The 19,936-nt window shown below is 41.1% G+C and overlaps 1 protein-coding gene across 1 annotated transcript in view; it reads left to right on the forward strand.

Moving 5' to 3' along the window:
• Positions 1-16,540: 16,540 nt before the first annotated feature.
• DOCK2 (dedicator of cytokinesis 2) overlaps positions 16,541-19,936 on the forward strand; it is a 963,684-nt gene continuing 960,288 nt past the window's right edge. The window contains exons 1-2 of the mRNA XM_075859372.1: positions 16,541-16,700; positions 17,757-17,840. Of these exons, the coding sequence (XP_075715487.1) occupies positions 16,541-16,700; positions 17,757-17,840 (244 nt within the window). The remainder of the gene's footprint in view (positions 16,701-17,756; positions 17,841-19,936) is intronic.

The raw sequence follows: 19,936 nt of genomic DNA on the forward strand, positions 1-19,936 counted from the left end.
CAGACTGCTGTTAGGGCAGCACATAGTGTGCCCCAACAGCAGGCATACTGAACAGACAGCCCTGGGGTCCTTTGTAGGTCACAGGGCTGAATACAGATGGATTCCCCGGTGTTTGATCACGTCACCGGGTTACCGCTGACGAGATCAAAGCGGGAAGTTACTTTTGATCTTCCGCGGTCACGGACCGCGGCAATCAAAGGGTTAAACAGCTGGGGTCCGAATGCTTTCCGACCCAAGCTGTATTCAGCAGGCTCCTCTATGTTCAGGAGCTGTTAGTTACAGTTCCTGCCTAGAGGATGAGCGCTCACAGGAGTGCTCATCAGCCTCTACTACAGCGACGGTGGGCGGTCGTTAAGGAGTTAAAAGAGAAGTCAAGGCTCATGGCATATCTCTTTGTTTTCACAATACTAAAAATAGTTCAAGTCAAAAATTATTTATTCAGATTTTCTGAGTCTATGCAGATACTGTAAGTATAGTAGTAAAAGTATCAAAAAGGTTTGTTAAGTGCGCTTCAAAATCTTACTGGTCTGATAAAGAAGTATGTATGACTCTGTTAATCAGTATATGATGAAAACATATGCTCCCTTTTATTATTTTGTGTTTAAGGGTTTACACCATTTTCTTGATCTCTGCTTGCTGTCAGTGAATTTATTAATGCCTGTTTACATTCCGCGCCTGAAAACCCATCCTAACTTACAGTACTGTACAAAAGTTTTAGGTATTTTGGAAAAATGCTGCAAAGTAAGAATGCTTTCAAAAATAGAAGTGGTACTAGTTTGGTTTTTTATCAATTAACAAAATACAAAGTGAATGAACAGAAGAGAAATCTAAGTCAAATCAAAATTTGGTGTGACCACCCATTGCCTTCAAAACAGCATCAATTCTTTTAGGTACACTTGCACAAAGTCATGGATATTGTAGGATTATAGACTGGTGTATAATTAACCAATTATACCAAACAGGCAAAACACAACCATTAACTGTAACAGAAACAGCTTTGTGGGAGGTTTAAAACTGGGTGATGAACAGCCAAACTCTGCTACAAAGGTGAGGTTGTGGAAGACAGTTTCATGTCACAGGTCCACCATGGCAAGACTGAGTACAGCAACAAGATACAAGGTAGTTATCCTGCATCAGCAAGGTTTCACCCAGACAAAAATTTCAAAGCAGACTGGCGTTTCAAGATGTGCTGTTTAAGCTCTTTTGAAGATGCACAATGAAACAGGCAACATTGAGGACCGTAGACAAAGTGGTCGGCCAAGGAAATTAGTGCCACAGATCAAAGACACATCATGCTTACTTCCTTTTGAAATCGGAAGATGTCCAGCATTACCATCAGCTCAGCACTGGCAGAAACCAATGGGACCCAGGTAAACCCATCTACTCAGAGGTCTGGCTAGAATGGACTTCATGGAAGAATTGCGGCCAAAACGCCATAACTTTGACACGGAAACAAGGCCAAGCAACTCAACTGTGCATGAAAATATAGGAACTGCAGTTTAGAAAAATGGCAACAGGTGCTCTGGACTGTGGAGTCAAAATGTGAAATATTTGTCTGTAACAAGGCAATTTGTTGGCTAAAGGCCTGGAGAGCGGTAAGATAGTGAGTGTCTGTAGGCAACAGTGAAGCATGGTGGAGGTTCTGTTCAAGTTTACTGCTGCATTTTAGCAATTAAAGTTTGGGGCTTTGGTCAGGATTAATGGTGACCTCAGTGCTGAGAATTACAAGCAGATACTTATCCATTATGCAATACCATCAGGGAGGTGTCTGATTGACTCAAAATGTATTCTGCAGCTGGACAATGGCCCCAAACATGCAGCCAATGTCATTAAGAACTATCTTCAGCGTAAACCAAGAGCCCTGGAAGTGATGATATTGCCCCCAACAGAGCCCTGATCTCAACATCAGTCAAGTCTGCCTGGGATTACATGAAGAGGCAGAAGGATTTGAGGAAGCCTACACACACAGCAGATCTGTGGTTAGTTCTCCAAGATGTTTGGAAGAACCTCCCTGCTGAGTTCCTTCAAAAGCTATATGAAAGTGTACCTAGAATAATTTGAACGCAAAGGGTGGTCACACCAAATATTGATTTGAATTAGATTTTTCTTCTGTTCATTCACTTTGTAATGTTAATTGATAAAAAAAAACAACTACTAACACTTCTTAATTCTTACTTTGCAGCATTTTTCCCGCAACTACCTATAACTTTTGCACAATACTGTATTCTTGCTGAGAACTTTCCCTCTGAGCACCCGTAGAGTACTGGCACAACTGGAAAAGTAAATAGTTAGTAACTTCATGAATCTCTTTGATTTCTACATCATTTCAAGTATTGCCTTTATTTCAATAAGGGCTCATGCACACTACTGGTTATCACTGTGTGTTATTTGTGGTGTCACTTAGGACTACAGGCAACACTATAACATTATCTTTACTCACAAAGTTATCCCTGTGTATTATCTGTGGTGTTACATAGGACTACAGGTAACATCTACATTATCTGTAATGTGTGTGTGTGTATATATACAGTGGAGGAAATAAGTATTTGATCCCTTGCTGATTTTGTAAGTTTGCCCACTGTCAAAGTCATGAACAGTCTAGAATTTTTAGGCTAGGTTAATTTTACCAGTGAGAGATAGATTATATATATATTAAAAAAAAAGAAAATCACATAATCAAAATTATATATATTTATTTGCATTGTGCACAAGGAAATAAGTATTTGATCCACTACCAACCATTAAGAGTTCAGCCTCCTCCAGACCAGTTACACGCTCCAAATCAACTTGGTGCCTGCATTAAAGACAGCTGTCTTAAATGGTCACCAGTATAAAAGACTCCTGTCCACAGACTCAATTAATCAGTCTGACTCTAACCTCTACAACATGGGCAAGACCAAAGAGCTTTCTAAGGATGTCAGGGACAAGATCATAGACCTGCACAAGGCTGGAATGGGCTACAAAACCATAAGTAAGACGCTGGGTGAGAAGGAGACAACTGTTGGTGCAATAGTAAGAAAATGGAAGACATACAAAATGACTGTCAATCGACATCGATCTGGGGCTCCATGCAAAATCTCACCTCGTGGGGTATCCTTTATCCTGAGGAAGGTGAGAGCTCAGCCGAAAACTAACGGGGGGAACTTGTTAATGATCTCAAGGCAGCTGGGACCACAGTCACCAAGAAAACCATTGGTAACACATTACGCCGTAATGGATTAAAATCCTGCAGTGCCCGCAAGGTCCCCAGGCACATGTACAGGCCCGTCTGAAGTTTGCAAATGAACATCTGGATGATTCTGAGAGTGATTGGGAGAAGGTGCTGTGGTCAGATGAGACTAAAATTGAGCTCTTTGGCATTAACTCAACTCGCCGTTTTTGGAGGAAGAGAAATGCTGCCTATGACCCAAAGAACACCGTCCCCACTGTCAAGCATGGAGGTGGAAACATTATGTTTTGGGGGTGTTTCTCTGCTAAGGGCACAGGACTACTTCACCGCATCAATGGGAGAATGGATGGAGCCATGTACCGTCAAATCCTGAGTGACAACCTCCTTCCCTCCACCAGGACATTAAAAATGGCTCGTGGCTGGGTCTTCCAGCATGACAATGACCCGAAACATACAGCCAAGGCAACAAAAGAGTGGCTCAAAAAGAAGCACATTAAGGTCATGGAGTGGCCTAGCCAGTCTCCAGACCTTAATCCCATCGAAAACTTATGGAGGGCGCTGAAGATCCGAGTTGCCAAGCGACAGCCTCGAAATCTTAATGATTTACAGATGATCTGCAAAGAGGAGTGGGCCAAAATTCCATCTAACATGTGTGCAAACCTCATCATCAACTACTAAAAACGTCTGACTGCTGTGCTTGCCAACAAGTGTTTTGCCACCAAGTATTAAGTCTTGTTTGCCAAGTGGATCAAATACTTATTTCCCTGTGCACAATGCAAATAAATATATATAATTTTGACAATGTGATTTTCTTTTTTTTTTTTTATATAATCTATCTCTCACTGGTAAAATTAACCTAGCCTAAAAATTCTAGACTGTTCATGTCTTTGACAGTAGGCAAACTTACAAAATCAGCAAGGGATCAAATACTTATTTCCTTCACTGTATATATATATGTATACTTGCTTCGTGTGTGTATGTATATATATATATATATATATATATGTATACTTGCTTCGTGTGTGTATATATATATATATATATATATATATATGTGTGTGTGTGTGTGTGTGTGTGTGTGTGTATATATGTATACATGCCTCGTGTGTGTGTATATATTATATATATATATATCTATGTGTGTGTATATTTATACATGCCTCGTGTGTGCGTGTGTGTGCGCGTGTGTGTATATGTGTATACATGCCTCGAGTTTGTGTGTGTTAGCCTGTATATCTAAATATATCTTTATGTACAGAATGTTTGTGGTTAATTCTTTATTTGTGAAGGGCAGCAATAGAGAGTCCCTCACAGGGCACCATCCAAACTGAGGCCAGTCTTATATATGTATATATATATATATATATATATATATGTATATATATATATTATAGCTATGGATTATAGACTTCTATTCAAAGGTCTCCTTGTGGAGATCCAGCTATTAGGGAGTTTTTAGGGCAATGCTGTATTCAATACAACTCTCCTCTAGAAAGAAGAACACCGTCTCTTTAGTGCTAACTGTAGGATACTTCACTATAAGTCATTGACCTGTATATAGTGCTCCACATATAGTCCACCCCTGTATATAGTGCTCCACATATAGTCCACCCCTGTATATAGTGCTCCACAGATAGCCCACCCCTGTATGTAGCCCACCTGTAGATATAGCCCACCCCTGTATATAGTGCTCCACATATAGTCCACCCCTGTATATAGTGCTCCAGATAACCAACCCCTGTATATAGCTCCCCTGTAGATATAGCCCATCCCTGTATATAGTGCTCCATAGATCGCCCACCCCTGTATACAGCCCCCTGTAGATATAGCCCACCCCTGTATATAGTGCTCTACATATAGTCCACCCCTGTATATAGTGCTCCACATATAGTCCACCCCTGTATATAGTGCTCCACATATAGTCTACCCCTGTATATAGTGCTCCACATATAGTCCACCCCTGTATATAGTGCTCCACATATAGTCCACCCCTGTATATAGTGCTCCACAGATAGCCCACTCCTGTATGTAGCCCCCCTGTAGATATAGCCCACCCCTGTATATGGTGCTCCATAGATAACCCATCCCAGTATATAGCCTTCCCTGTAGATAGAGCCCCTCCCCCGTAGATAAAGCCCCCCTGTATATAAAGCCCCCCCATAGATAAAGCCACCTCCATAGATAAAGCCCCCCTGTAGATAAAGCCCCCCTTGTAGATAAAGCCACACACTTTTTTATTACAATAAAATAACAAACTATTCAAACTCACCTTAATCGCGTTCCCACGCTGCCCGGCAGCAATGTATATATATAATATAGGTATGGATTATAGACTTCTATTCAAAGGTCTCCTTGTGGAGAGCCAGCTATTAGGGAGTTTTTAGGGCAATGCTGTATACAATACAACTCTCCTCTAGAAAGAAGAACACCGTCTCTTTAGTGCTAACTGTAGGTGACTTCACTTTAAGTCATTGTCATAGAGCACCCCCCCCGTAGATAAAGCACCAACGTGTATATAAAACCCCCCATGGATAAAGCCCCCCCTGTAGATAAAGCCCCCCCATAGATAAAGCCCCCCTGTAGATAAAGCCCCCCCCTGTAGATAAAGCCCCCCACTGTAGATAAAGCCCCCCTTGTAGATAAAGCCACACACTTTTTTATTACAATAAAATAACAAACTATTCAAACTCACCTTAATCCCGTTCCCACGCCGGCCGGCAGCAATGGAGACCTGCTCTCTTCTGCGCAGGTCTCCTGGGGTTGAACGAAGCGTCTATGAAAGGCGCTGATTGGCTGGGCAGAATGACTTTCCCTGTCAGTCAGTGCCTTTCAATGACGGAAGCGCGATACTTCTTCACTCGTAGAAAAGCGCTCAATGGCCAGTCACGGAACGTACCCGGCCATTCATTGCTTCTAATTGTACCTGTGTCCTAGAGACTCAGGTACAATTATAGTGCAGGAGGGTGTGGCACTGGCGCCCCCCTCTAAGTTGCGCCCAGGGCACATGCCTGCCCCTCCCTAGCTACACCCCTGGTAACACAGTCGTCACCTGCTGTGTATGGAGCGAGCTCAGCCCGTGAGCTCGCTCTATACTTCCCATATATGCCTAACCCTTATCACGTACAGTTACGTGATATTGCTTTATGGGGTTATAAATCAGCAGCTCGTCATAAATTCCATGCAGATTTTTTTTCTGCTGCACGTGCATGGGGGTTTGCCAAACCTCATTCACATTAGTTAAAGGAAGGGTATCGCGAAAAAAAAATATTTTCGATCAATTTGCTTTTAGTGTTTTATTAAAATAAATTGTATTTATGTGTGTGTTTGTGTTTTACTTTTTTTTTTTCTAACTTTTTCTTCACTATGGGGGCTGTCATTTTTTTTTTTTCATCTCTGTATGTGTCGATTAACGACACATACAGTGATGGAATACGGCACATGCATCCCCATAGAGAATGCGAACGGGAGCCGTTCGCATTCACTATGGTGTACGCCGTCTGTGTGGGAACGGCGCATGCGCCGCTCCCACACAGTCCAAATGGAAGGTCTTCGGCCGAGCGACATCCGGCGCCATTTTCTTGTGGACCGGAAGCCGCAGCCGGACAGTAAGATGACTACTTCCGGTCGCGGCTTCCGGACATGTGATTAGAAGCAAGCACTAGGAGCGGACGGAGTGGACGGACCGGAGGGAGCGGCGGCGGCAGGAGCAGGTAAGTTATGTCTGTGTATGTTCATGTTTTGGTGTGTGATTACCACTGTTTGTAAGCCTACTACACTGTGTATTCGCTCAAAAAATGGCGGCACACAGCGTAGGAGGTTTGAAAATTCAATACCCTCCTTTTTCCTGGCACTAGCCAGGATAAAGGAGGGGGGATTGTTTGAGGACGCTAGAGCGAGTGTGTCTTTTCAAATTTTGCAGCATAAAGCAATGTGGTTGCTTTACCACATGGCAATGAAATTGCATGAAATTGCTCCCTCTAGTGACCAGCACAGGGAAATGTTATAAATTAGAATCTAATTTATAAAATTTTCTGACTTGTGAAAAAATTTAAAAAATTAGAACAATGTCTAATCATGTATATAATAACTGTTTAACTAGCGACACATTCCCTTTAAGACTTATTCAGACTAACGTGTTAATCGTCCGTGTGAAGGACATTTTTTTTAATGGCCGTCACACGGCTGCATGTATTTCTATGGGGTTATTCACATGGTCGATTCTTTAACAGACTGTGTGAAGGGCCTGTAAATAAATAGGACTCAAGTCTATTAGGGATCTGTGAAATCGGGACCCGCACAGGTGCAAATCAGACGTGAAAAATGTCCGTTCTTCACGGCTGATTTCACACATGTTCGTCTGAATATGTAGTGAATTTTCAGTGCGCAATCCGCACCAAAAATGTATCGGCCATATTTCCCAGACCGACTACAGTTCAGGGAGCCGGGTTTCTGGCAACACAATTATCTATAATCATAGGAGTCCCTCCCTTCCCATGGGAATACTGTCCCCGGTCCCGTACTGAAAGTATCATTACAGTACAGGACGGTATTCCCGCGGAGAGGCAGGGACTCCTAGCAGCATTGATAACTGTGATGCTAGGAGTCCGGCCCCATGAATTGTGGTCGGCCTGGGAAATACGGCCGATACACGCTCCGTATATCACGGACCAAACACGGCCGTCTGAATAAGGCCTTAGTCTTTTTGCCACAATTTTTGCAAAATCGCGCCAAAAACGTGATTTGACCGCACTGTGAGAATATAGCCTAACAGCACTATTTTTTCATGTTTTGTATCCTTTTGTTTTATGCAATTTTCATAATCGCGTCACAAATTTTGCGGTTTTGCCGCGATTTTTATATCATCGCAGTAAAACTGCGCAATTTAAAAAAAAAAACGCTAGGAAAACGAAAATAAAACAAGAAGCATTTTAACATACTTTATATATTCTGCAAGTGGGGTTAGGAGGAATGGGAAGCAGTATCCAGAGGGGGAAACACTCACCAGCCTGCAGGTCCGGTCGGCTGTCTTGTGAAGGAGCTGACTGGGGGGCGGGATCTCCACACGGAGCTTCTGCTTCTCATGCTGCATCTTCTCTGTCCAGTTCGTAAAGTTACAACAGGTGGGGGGGCCTCGAGCGTTGTGAGGGAGTGGACCGCGAGCGTTGTGAGGGGGCACGCGAGTGTTAAGAGGGGGGCTGACAGCCTGGCGGGCCCCTTTTCATCAGCCATGTGGCCGGGCCCCTGACGGGAGTACTACTAGTATTGCGCTGATGGCGGCCCTGTGCATGGCTGTGAATTTATTCACCTGTTTGCAATGGGTGTGATTGAAACACCTGAACTCAATAATTAGGGGCGGTGTCCACATACTTTTGGTCATATAGTGTATCTAGCTCACAGAGCATTGTCTAGACTAGATACAATGGTATTCAGGTCTAAACTGAGAGCAGAACTAAGTATACAGTTTGCAGCTTGTGAATGTAAACATTTGTTCTCATTCACTGACAGCAAACAAATGTCTTGAACATGGCGAGCAAGTCAAGCACAAACAAAGCCTGACAAATTCTGAAGCCCGCCAAATCTACTAATTACACCAGAAATTGCCCAAAAATTATAGTCCAAATCTAATACATTTTACATGCTGGCGCATAGATGACCAGAGATGCTCCTAATTTATTAAGAGGTGTGCACCTCCTAATAAATTGGTTGCATCTAACCCCAGCGCTCTTTAGATGAAGACTTGCATATGTAATGCCAGTCTTAGTGAATTCGCCTCACAGTATATTAGAAAGTTGTATAACTTGATTTATACAGTGATTAAGCATTATTTACATAAAACTGGAAAACTCCTTTAACCCCTAGCACCGGTACATCTTGTATTGCAGTGCTTTAAGACACTGGGACGTACCGGTGCGTCTTGGCTATAACAACTGTCACTCTATCAAAATGACAGAACTGTGCCATCAACTGTTTATGACAGTCGATCGGCGGAATAAGACAGCAGGGACAGCTGACACCCCACTGTAACGGCCAGGACTGGAACTAGGCTCCAATCCAGCCGATTAACCACTCAGATGCAGTGATCAAAAGCGATCGCTGCATCTACTTGGTTTCTAGCCTTCTACGGTTTAGGCTGCGTTCACACGACCTATTTTCAGGCGTAAACGAGGCGTATTATGCCTCGATTTACACCTGAAAATAGGGCTACAATACGTCGGCAAACATCTGCCCATTCATTTGAATGGGTTTGCCGACGTACTGTGCAGACGATCTGTAATTTACGCGTCGTCGTTTGACAGCTGTCAAACGACGACACGTAAATTGACTGCCTCGGCAAAGAAGTGCAGGACACTTCTTTGCAACGTAATTTGAGCCGTTCTTCATTGAAGTCAATGAAGAGCAGCTCATGATTTACGAGAGTCACAGACGCCTCGCATAATGCAAGGAGGAGCTTTAATGTTTGAAACGAGGCAGCTGTTTTCTCCTGAAAACAGTCTGTCTTTTCAGACGTAAAAGCCTCTGATCGTGTGCACATACCCATAGATTTCAACGGTTGCCAGGGCCGTGGGTGTCAGCTATTTTTCACAGCTGACATCCTGCTCTAACGGCCAGGACCAGAACTAGGCTCTGATCTGGCAGATTAACCCCTTAGATGCAGCGATCAAAAGTGATCGCTGCATCTAGGTGGTTAGATAGCACCCTATGGTTGCTAATGGCAACCATCGGCACCCACGGGGGTGGCCTCCTAACAATGGCCTCCTAGTACGGTAGCCTATTAGGCCCCTCCGGGAGGTAAAGCCTAAGGGTATGTTCACACGAAGTCATTACGTCCGTAATTGACTGACGTATTTCGGCCACAAGTCCCGGACCGAACACAGTGCAGGGAGCCGGGCTCCTAGCATCATACTTATGTACGACGCTAGGAGTCCCTGCCGGACAACTGTCCCGTACTGAAAACATGATTACAGTACGGGACAGTTGTCCGGCAGCGAGGCAGGGACTCCTAGCGTCGTACATAACTATGATGCTTGGAGCCCGGCTCCCTGCACTGTGTTCGGTCCTTGCGGCCAAAATACGTCCGTCAATTACGGACGTAATGACCTCGTGAAAACATACCTTAATAGGCTTGCTCTCAGTGAATAGCTGACAGCTCTAATACACTGCACTATGTAGGTAGGGCAGTGTATTAAAATAGCGATCAGGGCTTCATGACGTCAAGTCCCCTAGTGGGACAAAAAAAAAGTTAATAAAAATGTTGTAAAAAAGTAAAAAAAATAATAATTTTCACGTTAAAAAAACAATAACAGCCTTTTTTCCCATAATAAGCCTTTTATTATAGGAAAAAATGGAAAACATTTAAAAAACATACACATATGTGGTATCACCGCATCCGTAACGATCCGAACTATAAAAATATTATGCTATTTTACCTGCACGGTGAACACCGTAAAAAAAAAAAAATAACAAAACATTCCAGAATCACTGTTTTTTAGTCACTACACTTCCCAAAACAGAATAAGAAAAGGGATCTAAAAGTTGCATGTACCCAAAAATTATACCACTAAAAATTACAGCCTATCCCGCAAAAAACAAGCTCTCCCACAGCTTTTTTGATGGAAAAATAAAAAAAGGTTATGGCTCTCATAATATGGCGACAAATTTTTTTTTTATTTGAAACAAAAGTGATTTTAATGTGCAGACGCTGCAAAGCATAAAAAAAATATATACATATGGTATCACCGTAATCATATTGACCCGCAGAATAAAGTAAAATTTATAGCCCAGGGTGAACACCGTAAAAAAAGAACAATTAAGACCTTTTCAGAATTGCTGTTTTTTGGTCACCTTGCGTGCCAAAAAATGTAATAAACAGTGATCAAAAAATCGTATGTACCCCAAAATGGTATCAATGAAATCTACAGATTGTCCCGCAACAAATAAACCCTCACACGGCTCCGGTGGAGAAAAAATAAAGAGATTCTGTCTCAGAATATGGCGAAAATGTGCAGTGTTCCAAAAGCGGATAAGATTTTCTTATTTATCAGTGCGACACCGGCCACACATCTGTGGATTATTATTTATTTTTACTGCATTATTATAACCTCTTATTATGCCCTGATGTACCCCGCACAGCTTACATATGCCCCCACGTTATAAACTGAAATACCAGCAAAACCCTAAACAGAACTGCCACTAAGCAAACTCCAAAAGCCAAATGCCGCTCCCTCCATTCTGACCCCTACAGCATGCCCAAACAGCAATTTACATCCACATATATGGCATCGCCATACCCGGGAGAACCCGCTTAACAGTTTAAGGTATTTGTCTTCAGTAGCACGAACTGGGCATGACATATTGTGCACTAAAATGGCATATACCTGTGGAAAATTGCAATTTTCACTTTTGCACCATCCACTCAGCGTTCATTTCTAATAAAAAAAACAACTTTTGGGGTCAAAATTCTCACTACATCCCTTAAAAAAATGCCTTGCGGGGTGCAGTTTCCTCAATGGTGGTCACTACTTGGGAGTTTGTTTTACTGCTTGACCCCGGAGCCCTGCCATTGTGTGCCAATGCTGCGAAAATCACCAAAATAGGCCTCACATGTGCATTTGCTCTTTCATTCCTAAGCCCTGTCATATGTCCAGGCAAATGATAAATGCCTTGAGGGGTGTAGTTTACAAAATGGGGTCACTTCTCAGGGTTTTACACTCTACTCTGATACCTAAGGGAGCTCTGCAAATGTGACATGGCGCCTGTACACCAGTCCAGCAAAATCTGCTCTCTAAAAGCCAAACGGCGCTCCTTCCATTTTGAGCTCTGTCATGTTCCCAAACAGCAGTTTAGGGCCACACATGAGGTATTACCGTACTCGCGAAAAATTATGTAACAAACTGTGTGTTGTTTTTTCTCCTATTACCCCTTGTGAAAATAGAAATTTGGCCGCAAAACGACATATTTTTGGAAAAAAAATAATTTTTCATTTTCAATGCCTAATTCTAATAAAATCTATGAAACACCTGTGGGATCAAAATTCTCACTACTCCCCTAGATCAATGCCCTGAGGGGTATAGTTTCCAGATAGAGTCACTTCTCAGGGGTTTCTACTGTACTGGTACCTCAGGGGCTCTGCAAATTCGACATGGTGCCCAAAAAACTATCAAGCAAAATCTTCATGCCAAGTAGCACACCCGCTATTCTGAGCCCTGCCGTGTGTCCAAAAAGCAGTTTATTACCACATATGGGGTATTGCCGTACTCGAGAGAAATTGCTTTACAAATGTTGGTGTGCTTTTTCTCCTTTATTTCTTGTGGAAATGAAAAAAATGCAACATTTTAGTGGAAAGAATGCAGATTTTCATTTTCACTGCTTAATTCCAATAAATTCAGCAAAAATACAGTTGGGTCAAAATGCCCACTATACCACTAGATAAATTCCATGAGGGGTGTACTTTCCAAAATTGGGTCACTTTTGCGGGGGTTTGCACTGTTTTGGCCCCTCAGGGGCTTTGCAAATGTCATATACCATTCCAGCAAAACTTGAGCTCCAAAAGTCTAATGGTGCTCCGTCCTTTCGAAGCCCTGCCGTGTGTTCAAACAGCAGTTTATTACCACATATGGGGTATTGATGTGCTCAGAAGAGTTTGCTTTACAAATGTTGGGGGGCATTTTCTCCTTTATCTATTGTGAAAATGAAAAAATATGAGCTAAAACGACATATTTATTAGAAAAATATTAGATTTTCAATTTCGCGGCATAATTCCAATAAATTCTGGAAAAACCGTATAGGGTCAAAATGCTAACTATACCCCTAGAAATATTCCTTGAGGGGTGTGGTTTCCAAAATGGGGTCACTTTTGCTGGGTTTCCACTGTTTTTGTCCCTCCAGGGAGTTGCAAACACAACATGGCACTGAAAACTATTCCAGCAAAATTTGCTCTCCAAAATCCAAATGGTGCTCCTTCCCTTGTGAGCCTTGCCGTGGGTTCAAACAGCAGTTTATTACCACATATGAGGCATTGCCGTAATCGTGAGAAGATGATTTACAAATTTTAGGGTGCTTTTTCTCATTTATTCATTGTAAAAATTAAAAATGTCTCAGTTTTTTCAGAAAAAAGTAGATTGCATTTTTACAGACTAATTCCAATAAGATGCTAACTATACCCGCAGATAGATTTCTTGAGGGGTGTGGTTTCCAAAATGGGGTCACTTTTGGGGGGTTTCCACTGTTTTGGCACCACAAGACCTCTTCAAACCTGACATGGTGCCTAAAATATATTCTAAAAAAAAGGAGACACCAAAATCCACTAGGTGTTTCTTTGGTTTTGAGGCATGTGTTTCAGTCCATAAGCACACTAGGGCCACATGTTGAATATTTCTAAAAACTGCAGAATCTGGGCAATAAATAGTGAGTTGCATTTCTCTGGTAAAACTTTGCGTTAAAGAAAAAAATGTATTACCAATGAATTTTGGCAAAAAAAATTAAAATGGTAAATTTCACCTCCACTTTGCTTTAATTCCTGTGAAACGCCTAAAGGGTTTAAGAAACTTTCTGAATGCTGTTTTGAATACATTGAGTGGTCTAGTTTTTAAAATGGGGTGATTTATGGGGACTTTCTAATATACAAGGCCCTCAAAGTCACTTCACAACTGAACTGGTCTCTGAAAAAATAGCCTTTTGAAATTTTCTTGAAAATGTGAGAAATTGCTGCTAAAGTTAGAAGCCTTGTAACGTCCTAGAAAAAGAAAATAACTTTAAAAAAAATGATGCCAACATAAAGTAGACATATGGGAACTGTTAACTGGTAACTATTTTGTGTGGTATTACTATCTGTCTTACAAGCCGTTACATAAAATACAAATTTTTGCAAATTTTCTCTGAATTTTGGTGTTTTTCCCAAATAAACACTGAATATATCGACTAAATTTTACCACTAACATAAAGTACATTGTGTCACAAGAAAACAATCTCAGAATCGCTTCGATACATAGAAGCATTCCAAAGTTATTGCCACATAAAATGACACGTCAGATTTGAAAAAATTGGCTTCCTTAAGGCCAAAACAGGCTGTGTCCTTAAAGAGGCTCTGTCACCAGATTATAAGTGCCCTATCTCCTACATAATCTGATCGGCGCTGGAATGTAGATAACAACAGTGGTTTTTATTTTTAAAAACAATCATTTTTGAGCAAGTTATGAGCAATTTTAGATTTAGTTTCTTAATGCCCAACTCGGCGTGTTTTTACTTTTGACCAAGTGGGTGTTCTAAAGAGGTGTATGAGGCTGACCAATCAGCCACATACACTTCTCATTGTTTCAGCCCAGCATGATCCACAGCACAGTGTGGTTATGCAGTGAAAGAAGCTGGGCTGGAGCAATAAGAAGTGTATGATGCTGATTGGTCACTGATTGGTCAGCCTCATACACCTCTTTACAACACCCACTTGGTCAAAAGTAAAAACACGCCCAGTTGGGCATTAAGAAACTAAATCTAAAATTGCTCATAACTTGCTCAAAAATGATCATTTTTCAAAATAAAAAACACTGCTGTTATCTACATTACAGCGCCAATCAGATTATGTAGGAGATAGGGCACTTATAATCTGGTGACAGAGCCTCTTTAAGGGGTTAATAAAAACACTCACTGAACTCACTCACATAAAACTCACTACTATTACTGCTTTGTTTTCTACAGAAAACATTTGACTATTTTACTAGTGTCTCTTTATACAGGAGCCGTTATTGATATGACTGATCTCTTTATAAGATATTCTATTGGATTCCACTTATTTACGAACATACCTAATGAAAGAGAATTAAGACATGTGAGATACACTTTCGTTTTTTAATTAATTATGCAGAAGTGTACTTATTGTTATAAAATTTTTGCATTAATCAGCAGTATATGTAAATATATGAAACTGTAATATATCTTATCAGGGTAAAGTAGCATCTTCTTTATGGTCCAGCAGTCTGTAGCTCCTCTTTCCCTGCCGGCAGGCTCCCTATAAATGTTCAGAAACCTCTTTACTCACTGAAAAAAAATCATATAAAATAGTAATTCCAACACAAATAGGAGGGGTGAAGAGGAAGAAGCTGCAGTAGTATCTCTCACTTAGTGTCTGTGTGAGAATCGTGCTAAAACTCATGCCGAGGGGGTAGTTTAATGTCTGGTGCACTATGGGACTCAAGGGGGAAAATGAGGTGATGATGTATACAGTTATATATCCTATTCGGGCTTATGGAAATTGTAGAGAGGTTCCCATGTTCGGAACTTTCCTCTATGAGCCAAAACCAAGGGCCCAGCTTTGGTGCACTCAAACCATCTATGTGATACTACCGAATAACCAGTGTAATACTGCACCTCCCTGCAGCGGCCACGTTTTGCTGCAATGACTTGAAACTGAACGCGGTTGTCTCTAATAATACAACCCCTTTAAACTCTCTATTATCTTCACTGACATGTCGGAATTTTGCTAAATTTACCTGATCCTTTTCTGAATAATCTTCTTTTCCTTGTTCTTTTAAATAAGACTAAAATATGTTGCAGGTGTCTTCCATCATATTTATCAAACAGTTTTGCCATTTTTTTTGGCGAGGGGGAGGGGGGACTGCTAATAACACCTTACACACTTTACTATTTCGTCCTGAGCTGCAAATAAAGTGTCATGGTGTGACTGTACAGGTCAGACCTGGCATACAGTTTGTGCATGTTTGTATTTGTTCACATTCACACATCACACAATCACAGCGGAATTGTTGCGGATTCTGCACTGAAAATCTGTACCGAAGTGCAGTACAACCGTGGTGAATTCACACACTGGCAACATTTTCTCCGATTTGAGGCCATGATGGAGTAACTTATAGGATGCCCTGTCTGTTATTGTATTTGTGCAGAAATCCCCCACATACTGACTCCTGACAACCAGGCTTTCTGCTTTTTTTCTGGCTCCTGGACAATATGAATTGAAAGCTTGGAATTTGTATTTAAATATGTCCTTTTATGACATATGAATGTCAAAGAAGGACACGGCCTGCCCATGCATTTGAATGGCTGTCATGTAATGCTACATTTCCCTTCCAGTGGCGGATATCACCTTTTTCAGCTGATTGCTATGAATTAGAGAAGGCAGAATCTTCGCTTTCACATTATACCAGGATCAAAGCTCTATGTGCAATATTCTTGTTGCAGTAGTCATTTTAAAGTGAAAAGGCCTGCATTGCTGCAGGACAACATGGGAACTGTGATTGTGGCACTATCTACAGGAGACACAGTAAGCGGCACTATCTACAGGGGGCACAGTGGGTGGCATTATCTACATTAGACACTGTGAGTGGCATCAGATACTATGTGTACTATTTACCCATAGTGAAAATGTCCATTGAACATCCAAAGTTGATTACTTTCCTGGAAACTCAATTCAATGCGGAGACTCTACGAGGAGAGGCGAAGCCAATAAAACGTTTTTGGAAACCGCCTTTTTTAAGCATGAGAAGGATGGCAGTCCTCCAAAACGTTGCATTGGTGTGGCAAGGTATACTGGAGGTATAATATATATATATTTTTATTTTATTATTCAGGTTCTATTTTTGTTTGTCAAAAGTGTGAAAATTGTCCCGGGAGTGAAAGGGTTAAAAGCTATGCAAACCATTGAAGTAAAAAAAAAATTTAAACTGTGTGTTCTGTGATTTTATGCATTTATATTTAGCTTTTTTTATTAACATTTTAAATGTATTACATATACATAGAAGCTCTAGCTTGTCATCCAAGCCGAATCCGTCAGGTCTGCAGGCTTCAGTGCGCGCTGGTTCTGCGTGTCTTTAACACACAGGATCCAGCTGTTATCGATCACATCTAAGTTTATGAACTTAGATGTGATTGATAACAGGTGGATTCTGCGTGTCAGAGACATGCGGAACCCACTCTTACCCGAGCCAACAGTCCTTCAGATCTGAAAGATTCGGCTTAGATGGCAAGATAGAGCTTCTATGTATACAAGATACATAGAAGCTGTATTTCAAAAAGTATATTTTGTATATAAAAACCTATTTAGAAGTTGCATGAAATCACATTATACACAGTTTTGTTTTGTTTTTCTAAATTTGACTTCAAAAGGTTTACATAGCCTTTAAATATGATATATAAAACTTCAAATATAAATATCAACAGTTGCATACAATGGCCAACTTTTTTTTTCCTATTTATTTTAATATCTATCTATCTTTATATTTTTGATATTTTGTCTAAAGGCCACTGTCTCGTTGATCAGCGTCAGTTTTTACAGTCCATATTGGCCGATGTAAAAGGACCCTAAGGAAGTGCAGTCCCCTATTTCAATACTGATTACTTGGGTTCTTAGTCAATAAAAGTTGATGAGTTGTTTAGGAAATTGGCAGTAAATTTATCCAAAGCTACATTTTCAGTTTTGAATGAAGAAAGTTTGGAATAATAAATTCTATTGTTTTAATAAGTGGGATTATGTCTTCAATTTTAGCAATGACCATGAGATGGCAGTCCAAGCCAAGAATAGCAAGGGTTTATACCTCAGTGTACTTTTATTTTGTAAAATGTATTCTTTTTTTTCTTACAGCAATTTGTAATTTTACAAGCAGAGGATCACCACAAATTTCCCTTCAAATTGGAGATGTAGTCCACATATTAGAATTTTGTGAAGGTGAGGATCATTTTTTAAGATTGTTTAATTTAGAAAATTGTATTTTAGATATTATACTGGTAACCAGTTCTGTTAAGCCCCATGCACACAACCGTATTTTTCATCCATCAGTAAATATTGTCCGTGAATACGGATCCGCAGTAATTTATAGTCATCCGTAAATCATCTGCATATATAGAAGGGTGTCCGTAAATACGGTTTGTAGTGCATCCGTAATACATTCGGATCCGCAAAAAAAAACAAAAAAACAGGGAGGAATCTTGGATAATCCCCTGGCGTCACATAGCAATGCTTCCGGAATTACGGATGGCTAGGGATGCACATCTACAGCCATCCGTAATTCCGGGAGCACCCATAGACTTCTATGGGGAGTCGGTTCCGTAATTACGGACAAAAAAAGGACATGTTCTATCATTTCTATAAAAATACGGAAAGGTGTCAGTAGCCCATAGAAAATACAGTCATGTGCATGGGGCCTAAAAATGTATATATACTTACTTTTATAGTGCTGACACATTCTGCAGTGCTGTAATGTACACAGAATATATTTACTGAAGTTATTCCCTGTATCTCACAGCTGTGCTCACAATGAAAGGGTGGACAAATTCCTGTAGGAGTCAGTTAGGTCACTCCGATGGCCAGTTTGATTTTTTTTTAATGACTAGATATTAAAACTGCCATAAAAGTAAATGCAAAACATACAAAAGAGTTATGCGCCAGCAAAAAGTTTTCCTGGTTACCTTTCGTCTATGTTTTGTCAACCGAGAAATAATGTGAGACGAATGTTCGCTACAGAGTGATATAAAGTTTCATTTTCCGCAGTCAAGAAAAACCCTAAACTGTTTTCCTGAACTTGAAAAAGGTGACATCCGTTAATGCATTGGCAAATCACATTTAATGGTTATGATAACCCGGCCAATTGACGTTATTTATCACAAGCACAGAGACATATTATAAGGGGTTGTCCATTATTAGAACATAAGGATTCCATTAAGAAGGTTCCTTGCTGGGGTCCCTCCTCTGTTAGCCAGAGCCATTGCAAAGAGCGTCTCTCACTCTGAAGGACTTGGCAGTGACCATGTATTACATACAGGCCTGGCGTCAGTCACTACTAGCACTCTGCCTGGGCTGGGACACTGCTCTGCTCCTGACAATACTGTCTATATATGGACAGTGATGTCAAGGGTTTCCCCAGAGACGGAGTCCCAGAGCAGTGCCGCTAGCATTCTGCCTGGGACTCATTCTCTCCTCCTTACATGCCTGTCCATATATAGACAGTGAGGCCGTGATGACGGCAGCGTCAGCACCCGCCGCCCACTACACTTGAGGGGGCCCACTCGGCCGCCGGGTGCTGACGTCAGGGGCTTCTCCTGAAGTGCAATCCCTAGGCAAAGTGTCGGAAATGCTTTTGCTGGGGATTCCATTCCTAGAGGGAACCCCAAAGGCGCTACCTACAGGGAGGGGGGCTGTGTGGCACTACCAGGTAGGGTAGTATAAAACGGAAAAAGTGTAAAACGGAATGCTAACAACACATAAATAAGTTCACACAAACAGATAAAACACATCGCATAAAACACACTTTTGTACAAGCTGTTTATATTGGATAGTTGCTTATTTTTCTATTTTTATAGTAAATGTTTCTAGGTAATATCCCTAGAGCTGTTTCCTATGGAACTCTGTGGTATCACTTGTAAAACGTAACCTGGGGGATTCCCAAGCAGTTACTAGTGGCATTTCCTCTAGCAAAACAAGGACAAGAAAGCAGATTATCTGCTGTGATGACTGTTCATTGATATTTGGAAATTCTGAGTATTGATGAACAATGGTTTGTATTGATAACTAGAACCAAGTGTGTCAGTTGGATTCCAGCCAGTGTAGAAAATAAATGAATTTGCATCTATGGTCACACAAGAACCATGAATTTGTGGATAAGTTAGGCTGCGTTATAACCTGCACTATGACATTCTGTCTGGGATTTTAATGGGGTTTCCGTCACTTTTGACAGCAATAATAGCATAGCATGCAATGCTATTCTTGCTGCTAAAACAATGGGAATCTCCACAGCACCCCAACAGACCCCATTATTAGTCAATGGG

The sequence above is a fragment of the Rhinoderma darwinii genome, chromosome 3 (assembly GCF_050947455.1).
Source record: "Rhinoderma darwinii isolate aRhiDar2 chromosome 3, aRhiDar2.hap1, whole genome shotgun sequence".
NCBI classification, from domain to species: Eukaryota; Metazoa; Chordata; class Amphibia; order Anura; family Rhinodermatidae; genus Rhinoderma; species Rhinoderma darwinii.